This window comes from Pteropus alecto, unplaced genomic scaffold, assembly GCF_000325575.1.
Source record: "Pteropus alecto unplaced genomic scaffold, ASM32557v1 scaffold34, whole genome shotgun sequence".
In the NCBI taxonomy this organism is placed as follows: domain Eukaryota; kingdom Metazoa; phylum Chordata; class Mammalia; order Chiroptera; family Pteropodidae; genus Pteropus; species Pteropus alecto.
In genome coordinates, this window is record NW_006435763.1 from 2601207 (window position 1) to 2612489 (window position 11283).

The 11283-nt window shown below is 46.1% G+C and overlaps 1 protein-coding gene across 3 annotated transcripts in view; it reads right to left on the minus strand.

Annotated features, from left to right (window-relative positions):
• Positions 1-11257, minus strand: part of CPPED1 (calcineurin like phosphoesterase domain containing 1) — a 101484-nt gene extending 90227 nt beyond the window's left edge. For 2 of the 3 annotated variants that reach the window (XM_015588572.2, XM_006910894.3), the window contains exon 1: positions 11078-11257. In XM_015588572.2, coding sequence (XP_015444058.1) covers positions 11078-11147 — 70 coding nt within the window. In that variant the 5' untranslated portion in view covers positions 11148-11257. Of the gene's footprint in view, positions 1-10818; positions 10935-11077 lie in introns of those variants that run through there. The other variant, XM_025046117.1, reaches the window with a different exon arrangement.
• Between the last annotated feature and the right edge of the window lie 26 nt (positions 11258-11283).

Here is an 11283-nt window from a genome sequence, read left to right on the forward strand (position 1 = left end):
TTTCCAGTACATTGTCAGCATGCATCGTTTGGTCCCTGGCCTGTGGGAGGCATTCAGAAAACATTTGGTGAAGGGATAAATGAAGACGGCAATGGATCCTCTCTCATTCTGGCACTTGGAGCTAAAACATAACCCAAAACTTTCATAGCTGTACGGATTACTATTCCCACTAGACCCGTGGCTGTAAACCAAGGATAATTTTGATCCCCAGGGGACACTTATGTCTGGAGACATTTCTGGATGTCACACTGGGAGGTAGATGTCTGGCATCCAGTCGACAGAGGCCAGGGATGCTGCTAAACATCCCACATTACACAGGGCAATCCCACAACAAAGAATAGTCTGGCCCAATGTCAATGCTGAGGTTCAGAAACCTTGGACAAGACATTCCACAGGATGCCTCCAATGGGCCCTTCTCTGCTCTTCCAACACACCCCTTCCTCCAGGGATGGTCTCCATTCTACCAGCTCTCCTCACCACTGAGATTCCTCCTGTCCTTCCCAGCCCAGCTCAAACACTGTCTCTACCACCACGCCTGTCTCCCTCCCCTGCAAGCAGATGCAGCTCTGCCACCTTGCCCCATTTGAGCATCCACTACATGACAGGTGCCACACTAGTCGCTGGACTCAGCAGTGAGCAAGGCTACAGGTCCCATTCCTAAAGACCTTACAGAACAGTGGGAAGATGAACAATGAACAGGTCAACAACTAACGTGTTAACACTGTGTATGCACTCCGTACTACTGCAGAAGCAACCAGGGGGCCCACGGACAAAGCGACCGGTAGGTGGGGGAGCTCTGGTTAGATGGAGCTGTGAGGCGACATGGGATCTGAAGGATGAGAAAGAGCCAGGCATGGGAGGAGCTGTGGGGATGCACCCCAGGCAGAGGGCATGGCAAGTACCCAGACCTCTGAGACCAGGGGCAAATGGGAATTTAAGGTGGGAGATGGATCATACCGGGACATGGGGGCCTGGGAAGGACTCAAAGTCCCTGTACCACTCTGGGCCTCTATCTCCTGAAGTCCTAACCCAGTCCCAGTATAGCCCAGATTCTGAGGCTTGAGTGCTAGGCTCAATTCCCATTTCCATCCTTTACCAAGCAAGTGACACAATACAGGTTCCTTAACCTCTCTGGGCCTCAGTTTCCTTATCTGTAAGGTAATAATGCACCTACCTCAAAAGGATTGTTGTGAAGAATTAATGAGTTAATCCACGTAAAGCACTTGGACTTGGCGCACAGTCAGCAGTCAAGCGTAAGCTTCTATTTCCATGACTATTCCCGCCCCTATCTTAGCAGATAGAGCTATCAAATCCTACCCATTTCTTTGTTCCCTATAGCACACAGTGGAGTTCAGAAAACACTGGGTGATATATACACACATATGTGTACACATATATACACATATATTTACAGGCTTTGCCCATCACATCTTTTCCTTGTGGATATTGCTTTAGTTATAAAACAGCAAAGATGGGTATCTTTACAGCCGCCTGGAGGCTTTCTGGCTAAAGAACAAAAGCCAACAAAATGCAATTTTTGCAGTTTCTCACAGTAGCAATCTGCACGGTGAATCACCATCTAAATGTCTTCAGCAATCTCTCTCATCTTTTCTGGGGACTAATCTTATTTTAGTGGTAAACAAAAACAAAACAAAACGAAACGCAGTAGCAAAACAATCTCGACCACTTTGGGACTCTTTCTGGTTTAACAACCCAAATGCCCCAACTGTAAAACTGCCAGAATACAACAGCTAATAGTGTCTCTCTACAGTGGTCGCCTAGGGCTGGGAGGGAGGGAGGCGGGTGACGGCTTAAGTGCCTGGAGTTTCTTTTTGGGGTGGGGGAAATATTCCAATACTGACCGTGGTGATGGCTGCACAACTCTGAAGACCAAAAGCCACTGAATTGTTCTCTTCAAAAGAGAGAATTGTATGGTATGTGAAGCTGTTAAAAAAAAATAGTGTCCTTCAGGACCCCCACCTCTCCCAAAATAATCAACTGTGACAGCAATAGCCTCAGAGTCTCCAAATGACATTTCCTAAGTACCAAGTGAATTTACCCAACCTCCCTTTTCTTGGCCTAAATGCACTCAAAAGGTAGTTTGTGAGATACACAAAAGCTTCTGAGTCATGGCTTGGCTGCCACACTTGCCATTTGGGAAAGAAGGACCTGCCAAAATCTTATCTGCAGCCCTTCCGAGAAGGCAGATGGGCCAGGATGACTTGGCCAGGCAGCTTTCAGCATCACTGGCTTTGGACAAGGCTGTTTTAGACAACGGCTCAAGGAGGAAAAACGGCATTTCGCGAACCTCTCTCACGTTAAAAGTAGAACTCCACTAGGGTTTGCCTGTTTGGGTGGATGTTTGCTCGATTTTTTTTCCGCCGGCCCCATGTTTCCCTGCCAAGAGAGCGGGCAGCTGCTGGCCCAGGCGGTGGATGCTTCGAAAGGAGTGGGTGGCGGAGCTCTTCTGGGGCAGAGGCAGCCCTGGAGGCACAAGGCTGGGCAAACAGAGCCCCGGATGGTGAGAGAAGGCAGTTTCCAGGTGGGTCAGACGCAGCTCTGTGGGAGGGCCCCTGCCAGGTAACAGGAACCTCCTTGCCCGAACCACAAGGCCCCCCCACCAAGGGGGACGGTGTTCACGAGGGCCCTACTGATTGGTCCAGTACCTTGGTTTTGTTTTGTCCAGAGAACACATGATATGTGCAAGCAATGAGCAACGGGTTAGGCACATACACACCTGTGATCTGGGGGTAGTGTATTCATTCATATTCATTTGTTTATTCACATACCAAATGGCCACTGGGTGTCCACTACTGCCAACACTGTCCTAACCTCCAGGAATTTATAATCTGGAGGCAGGAAAAGACATCAAAGTCACTGGAATAAATACACAACCAGAAGTTACAGTAAGTGTCACAAAGGAAAAGAGTGGGTGAAGGTGAATGACAGCGGGCATAATTTAGAATTGGGAGAATCGGCACAAGCTTCTTTTAAACTGTGACCTGAAGAATGAGAAAACAGAGAGAAAAAGAGGGGGGTGACAGAGAAAACATGTCAAGGGGTGACAGACCCAATTTTTGTTTCAGAGATGACTGAATGCCATACAGGGAATGGGCTGGCGGGGCAAGACTGGGTGCCGAGGCTGCTGGCACCGGGTGAGAGATGGAGCGGCCAGGGTCACAGTGCTGGGAGGTGGGATGGAAAGAGGTTAACAAAACCAAGGTGAGCTCTAGAGGTGGGACGGACAGGATTGTGGACCCTGGACACGGAAAGGAGGGGAGAAGCAGAGCTCGGGAATGGCTCCCGGACCTCAGGTTGAACAGGTGAGTTGGGGAAAACTAAGAAGGAGCAGGTGGGGAGGAGCAGGAAGATGAGAACTCTGTCCTATTCCAGTGTGACCTGGCAGGGAGGCCCAAGGGCTGGGAGCCCGAAGAGCTGCGTTCTCTTCAAAGCCCTCCCACTTAGTAGTTTGGAACCTAAAATCACACAAGTGCCATGATGCCTCACGCTGATGATGCCACTGCACAGGTGAAGTCACTGCATACATCAGCTCAGCTGCACCTAAACACAGACCTAGCCAACGCTCTGTCCTCGTTTCACAAATGAGGGCCTCTGGCATTAGCATGGTTTTCTTTCTTTTACACAAGGCGACATGGAGAGTTTGGGCATTCTTGCAACTCAACGAATATTTCCTGAGTGTCTGACAGCAGTTCTGGGTCTCCTGGAGTCTCCCGCTATTGTAGCCCTGTGTTAATGGCCCTTCCTCACTGGAGGGTTTGGCAAAGTTAAAAATCACATACTGTACAAATATAAGAAGTTGTCAGTTAGTCCTCTCTGTGAAGGAGACAGACACTCTCTTAACAAACCTCTCCTAGACCGACGTGAAGGATCTGCCAACACGCCACGCCCTCTTGAAGGCACAGACTATACCTCAGGGCGAGCTAGTGGCCTTCCCATGCCCTATGCACCTCTGCCCCCGCCCCTCACAGAGTTTGCTCACCACACATCCGTCCGTCAGGAGTTGTCCCCAAATCTGTTTATGCTAGCACTTTAATTAAACATGTAAACCAGAAAAATATGAATATAAAAAGGGTTGTTTCTAATAAAACTAAGACGTATGCTTTGGGAAGACTCAATAAAGGCAAGCTGGTAAAAATATTATTGAATTAGGTGGTGGGGAGACAACTGTATAAGATTTGAAGAAAAAGGAAATATAAACCTAGAAGCATTCTTCACTCAGAGTGTTTTCCAAGTGCTTTTTCACTGACTACTCCACTGGAAAAAAACCAACTGGAAAAGATTCATTATGAATGTTTATGCAAGAGAGGCTACATGGCAGGCCCATCTAGCCTTGCAAACCCAAACTCCAAGACACGTCCTTGGCCCGACCTCAAAAGACTGGTAAATGAATGCACATTTATAGCTTACATTAAAAATGTTTTTTTTAAAAAAGTGTGGTATTTTTATGATTCCCCTCTTGAACTATTTTTTTCTACTCATTAGCCAAAAGAATAGCTTCTACTGTAGTTAAAATAGGCTTTTACCATAGTTTAAAAAAAAGAAAATTTTCTAATAACTAGACCTTTACCTTTCACCATACATAAAAATTAACTCAATATGGACCTAGATCTAAACGTAAGAGCTTAAACTACAATACTCTTAAGAGAAAACACAGGAGTAAGTCTTCACAATTTGGGGTTAGGCAAAGATTTCTCACATACGACATCGAAAGCACAAGTGATAAAAGATAAAGTTGATAATTTAGACATCATCAGAATTAAAGCTTTGGTGCTGCGAATGATATCATCAAGAAAGTAAAATGACTATCCAAAGAATGGGAGAAAATATTTGCAAATATATCTGATAAAGGTCTTGTATCCAGAATACATGAAGATATCTCAGTGAGAAAAACACAAATAACCTTATTAAAAACCGGGCAAAGGATCTAAATAGACATTTCTGCAAAGATTACAAATGGCAAAAAAGATGTTCAACATTGTTAGCCATTAGAAAAATGCACATCAAAACCATGAGACTCCACTTCACACCCATTTGGTTGGTTATAATAATTTTTGAAAAAGACGGCAACAAGGATATGGAAAAATCATGAAAGGTAAAATGGCACAGCTGTTTTAGAAAACAGTTTGGTGGTTCCTCAAAAAGTTAAACATAGTTACCTATGTGAAACAGCAATTCCAACCCTAGGAATCTACCCAAGAGAAATGAAACGTACGTCCATACAAAAACCTGTACAGGGATGTTCTTGGCAGCTTTATTCCTAATAGCCATCGTCGAGATGGGGGAATGTCCATCAATGTCCAGAAGACGTCCAACGTTCTTCAATGGGTGAATGGGTAAACAAAATGTGGTTACCCACACAATGGAATACCGTTCTATAAAAAGGAATGAAGGGCTGATACGTGCTCTAACTCTGGAGAATCCTGAAAAGACTATGCAAAGGGAAAGAAGCCAGTCACAAAAGACCACAGATTACATGGCTCCATTGGTATGGACCGTCCAGAAAAAGCAAAGCTACGGCAGCAAAGCGGCAGCTGCCTGCACCGAGTGGAAGCAGGAAGAGGCTGAAAGTGGGCACGAGGTTTCTGTTTTGGGGAGACAGAGATGTTCTAAAACTGTGATGGGGCACCACTCTGTAAATTTTTAAAAAACCAATGTAAACATAAAGTGAGTGAATATTATGGTACCTCGATAAGGTTATTAAAAAATAGAAAAGCAAAGTAAAAAGACATTCTCAAAAATAAAATTTCAGCAGTCTAAAGAATCAGCCTTTATTGAAAAATAAAGTTCATTTGTCTCTTGGAAATGTTATAAAGGGAACTTTTTACACTCTAATTTGACACACTAATTTTGATGATGTTAATGAGGAGGGGATAAATAATCAAAATTCCTATTTTAGTCATAGGAACCCTTCTCAAATAAATGATGGGGTTGGCCTAAATTATGGCATAATTAAAAGCATTTATTCCTTTTCTTCATTGATATGTGAGAATATTTTAAACAGTAATATTTTCGACCCTGTTCAGAATTGCATAAATATCTCCAGGTCTACTCTTCCTAGAAAAGGTCTCAGGTGAGACCTGGAAGAGATGGAGTTTAAGAGAGAGATTTTTTAACAGAGACTCCATTTACTCTCTGCATTTGAGAGGGATTCCAGAGGGGACCAAGAAATATTCAGGATCAGTGATATAACTGCTTCTCTGAAACAGCTGCAGAGCTTTAAAACGTCCGGGAAGTAACCTTCTTAAGAAAACCATGGAGGAGCCCTGTTCGCTAAGGGGGAAATATTCTGGCGGTAAAGTGAACTGGGAAAACAGATCAGGGCTGGAAAACAATTAAATACAGGTAATTTCTAAAACTTATTTTATCTTGATATTTCTCCCTTTGAGAATTTCTTCAAAACAGATCTTGTAAACTTTCAGAAAGATGATTATTTGCTAGGAGAAAGTGGTCTTGATTAGAATATGCGTCAAGGAAATATAATTATCAATTCGCCTGATTAAAATGAATATCTGAACGTGCCTGAGGAATGTGAGCCTTCTCAGGTGAGACATGTGCAATTTACTTTTTGTAAACATCTGTCAACAGAGCCTAGCAGATTTAGCTAACAGGGAATGGGTGACTGAAGCCAAGCTTCACCTGTAACTACTGGAAGAAGTGCCTGGGACTAGTAAATCACCAAGGGGAAATGGTCTTAAAGTGCTTGCCAAGGCTGAATGTCTGTGTCTCCCTCCACCACAAAATTCTTTTGTCAAAACCTAACACCCAATATGCTACTTAGAGGTGGGGCCCTTGGAAGGTGATGAAGTCTTGAGGGGTTAGTAATGGATTAGTGCCCTTTTAATGACACCCCAGAGCTGCTCCCTGCTTCCACCATGTGAGGACACAGAGAGAAGACGGCCACCTGTGAACCAGGAAGGGGGCTCTCACCAGAAACCAAATCTGCAGGGGCGTTGGCCTCGGACTCCCAGCCTCCAGACCTGCGTTTATAAAGCCACCAGCCTGCTGGTGGTGTGTCAGAGCAGCCTGAACAGACCAGGACAGCACTCCTTCTCCTCATTGCCAGGCTTCACTCAGGAAACAAACCGTGTGCCTGGCCAGTTCTGGAGGGGGTTTCCAGCAGTGAGTGTGAGAGCTGTCAGGGCTGTCATTTTAGGCACTGTTGCCTCAGATGAACAAACCTCTGTGACAGGCAATGTGTCTTTGGGTAACAGGCAGGGAAAGCCAGTTCCTTCCCGTCCTCTCCAGGCCTGCCTTTGAGGCAACTCTACCAGCTCGAGGTTCTACCTTCCCACAGAGCCTGGTCTGACACCGGACCCTCCAAAGGCATCTCTTGAAATCGCCAGCAATGCTAACAAGGAACTAGAATCCAGGGAAAAGTCAGTGACAGCAAGAACGGCAGCTTGGGGGTGAACTAGGGGTTCTAGTGCTACTGGCAGCCCTGTGGCAGCTCCAATGGGCTAGGAAGCTTCAACACCTCAGCATCCCCATAATCTCCACTGGAAGCCCCACCCCCACCACAACCACATAATCAGGCTTTCCAAGTGGCTACGTGACACAGGTGCAGACTCACATCTGTTTTTCACTCATCACTGCACTTGGCATCCAGCACAATGGCTGGGACAAGGCGAGTGCTCAGTACTTTTGAGGAGTGGGCAAATGGATGAACTGACAGACAGATGAAGAGATGGACATATGATGGACAGACTGGTGGATGGATGGCCTGGTAGATGGATAGATGGACAAACAGTTGGACAGATAGACGGATAGAAGAGTACATCTGATCCCAGAGCCAACCCCTCATCTGAGCCCTCGATCCCATCCTTTCTCATCTCCTCGGATATCTCCCTCCAACAAATATCCTGCCTTTTGCATTTTCAACCCCAGACCAATCTCAGACCAATCGTATGACCTTGAGCAAGCTGCCTCATCTTTCCGAGCTTGATTTTTTTTTCCTACTGTAAAAAGAGGATAATTATAATAGCTACCTCGACAGGACTATTTTGAAGATAACATGAGATAATCTACATATAGCCCAGAGTAGAGTGCTTGGCTGCCATAAACACGTTAGATGCTCCTGTTGTTCTTATTATTATTTCAAACCCTCCAGCCTTCTTGAGCATCATTCTTCCTTTAAGCTGCTTCTAACTTATGCTTACCTTGCATCACTAAATGGCTCCAAACAGAATCCTATCCTTGCTGACTTTATAGTCTCTCTCTCATTCCTCAAACACTATGTACCAGGCTTCCCCCTACAGCTCTACTGAAATTGTTGTCTTCAAGGTGACATAACAATCAAATCTGCCATCCTCAGCTCAGCTAACATTCACCTAGATGTCTGCAACATCTGACCCTGTCTAGCACCCTGCCTTAAGCCCAGCTCTGGTGCCCAAGCCCGACTCCTGGTTTTATTTTCCAAAATTTCTAGTTGTTTTCTGCTAAGGCCTTCAATGTCTGTTCTTTCTTCTTACCCCATAAACATTGGCGCATCCTAGCTACATACACACTGTCCACTATTCTACACTTTCCCCCTTAACAATGCCATTGACTCCTACAGCAATACCATCTCCTCTCTGGCACCCACACCTCCACCCCCAGCTATACCCTATGCCTCACAAATTGCCTGATTTCCTGATGGCACCTCAAAGCCACCACTTCCCAAATCAGTCCCATCGAATCTGACCCTACTCCTTATTCCCCGATTTCAGTTACTGGCCCCACCATCACCCAGGACCAGTGCTTAAAATCTCAACTCCTCTCACTGCAGTGGTCTACAGGGCCCATAACTTGCCAAGATTTATATTTTTCTGCCCAGGTTATGAGCCCCTGAGGGCACGCCGCTTGCCTTCTCCACCCCTTCTTTTTTCTGCTCGCCACAGACACTAGAGAATGCAATAGGAACATAATAAATACTTGTAGAACTGAAAAGACAAAGATACCAGAGTAGCAAGGAACTTTCATTCACTGCTGGTGGGTGTATAATTTGGTGCCAGGGCTTTGGAAGGCATTTTAACAAGATCTAGTAAGGCTGGGGATGATTATGCCCTATGACCCAGAACTTTGCTCCTGGTTATGTGCCCTGGAGAAACTTCCCTATGGGCCCACAAGAAGACTTGTCCAAAAAATGTTCCTAACAGCACTGTTACCAGGAGTGAAAAACAAACAACTCCATCATATCAGGATCCTAGGAGGAAATAAAGGCATACTCAAAATAGGATAATTAAAGGAGGGTTTTAAAAGGGGTTATTTGGGATGAGTTCAGTGTAGAAAAACTACACTCTGGGCACTTTAGTAGCCCAAAGATAGAAAAAGCAAAGCTGTTACACTCCTACATCTGAAAGGAGGGAAGGAGCAAGTGGTTACCCAAATTTGAAAAGTCCCAGCGGAAAGGTTATCTTGAAAGAAGCAGTGACCTTCAGGAAGGAATACAGCCAGTCCAAGGAAACCCCACAAGGAGGAAGCTGGGGGGAATAAACACCCTGACTTTTGCTTCCCCCGTCCTCTGCTCAGGACTCCCTGGTGGCTGCACCCAACAAGAAGAGCCCATTGAAGCCCACAGAGTTCAATGTCCTGGAGCACAGTGGGGAAGAGAGAGTAGATCTGGGGAGCCAAAGGGAGGATACTCAGCTTATCCAACAACATAATGTATAATATATACATTTACACAAGGGAATACTGTCCAGCAGAAAAATGAGTGAACCAGATATAGCTACTTACATCGATATGGATAAATCTCAAAAATCTTATAGTGGGCAAAAAAGGCATATTAAAACATTCAGAGAATGGGTAATACAGCAGACTGTATTTTCCAAAATCCACCACAGCTTTATTTCTGGCCCCCACATGCTCTCCAGAACCTTAACATTCCATAATGAGAGCTGCAAAGAAAGAACAAGGTTTTAAGAGAATTATAGGAGAAACCTACTTTGGATAGGGTAGCCAGGGAAAGTCTGTCTGACGAAATGATTGAACTTTAAACAAGGTGTGATGGAGGACAAAGAGCCAGGCCCACCAGCTCTGAGATTAGTTATGGGAGCAAGGAAGAGCACGTGCCAAGGTCCTGAGAAAAGGACCTTGGTCTTGGTCCTTTTAAACTCAGGTCAAGAAAACCAGTGTGGCAGAACTGGGGGAGGGGAATGGAGCATGAAGCAAGAAAGGTGAGCACAAGCCAGACAGAGAAGGGCATGTGTGACTTCTTCCTTTGGGTTACGAAACTGGTGAGTTCAAGGGAAGGAATTTGACACCAGGCAGCAAAATCCACAGAGAGGACCAAGGAACCAGGAACAAACTTCCCTCTCCACTTACAACACTAGAGCTAACATTCACTTAGCACGTAGCCTGTGTCAGACACTGGGTTACAAAAATGCTTCTAATCTGCTAAAGAACACTTTTAATCTGTTTAATCTGTTACCTATGAGGTACTAACAAATCCATTTTTGCAGCGAGGCAGGTTACCTAAATCCAAAGTCCAAGCATTTAACTCTCACGCAACTCCTGACTGCCTTCCCTTGCTACTGCTCTGATGGGTACTGTTCACATTTTGCTGGATGACTCATATTACAGCAACTAACCGTGATTACAGAGTATAATCATCATGATGACGGACCATAATAAAAATAACGGTCTCTAACACGCACCAGGGGCTTATGGAGTGCCACACAGATCGTCACTATAATCATTCCCATTTTACAGGTGAGAAAACTGAGGCCCAGATTTGCTGGGTAACGAGTCCAAGGCAAGGCTTGGAAACCAAGTCCAACTGGAGAGTCCCCGCTACTATTAACTCCTTTGCTGTCTTACTCTATCTTCTCTCTCAGGGAAGTGAAGTGAAGGCCGGCGAGGATCCACGACCAGACTCCTCACGCGGACATTCTCCTCTGCACTGCGCCCTGTGGGCGGGCTGGTGGGCGGAGGGGACTTTATTGTAGTCCCCAGCCTCCGAGTGCAGCCCCGAACCCGGTCCGGCCAGTGGCGCGCACACCGGGACTGCAAGTTCCCCCTGAGAAAGGTTCCGCAGCCCTGTAGTCATCCCCTCCCCAGGTAACGGGACGGGCAGTACCTGCGGAAAACGCGTCCAGGGTCCTGCCCCGGGCTCTGTGGAAAACACCCCCCGCCTCCGCAGCCGACATAGCGAGCGAGTCTCTGGCCTCGCCTGAGTACACTGCGTGGGAGGGAGCGGCGCGACTCCACACAACCCAACCGACGGACGGGTTTGGCCCGCGCGGGGCGGTACCGTCTGTGCGGGGCGGGGCGGGGCGGGGCTCG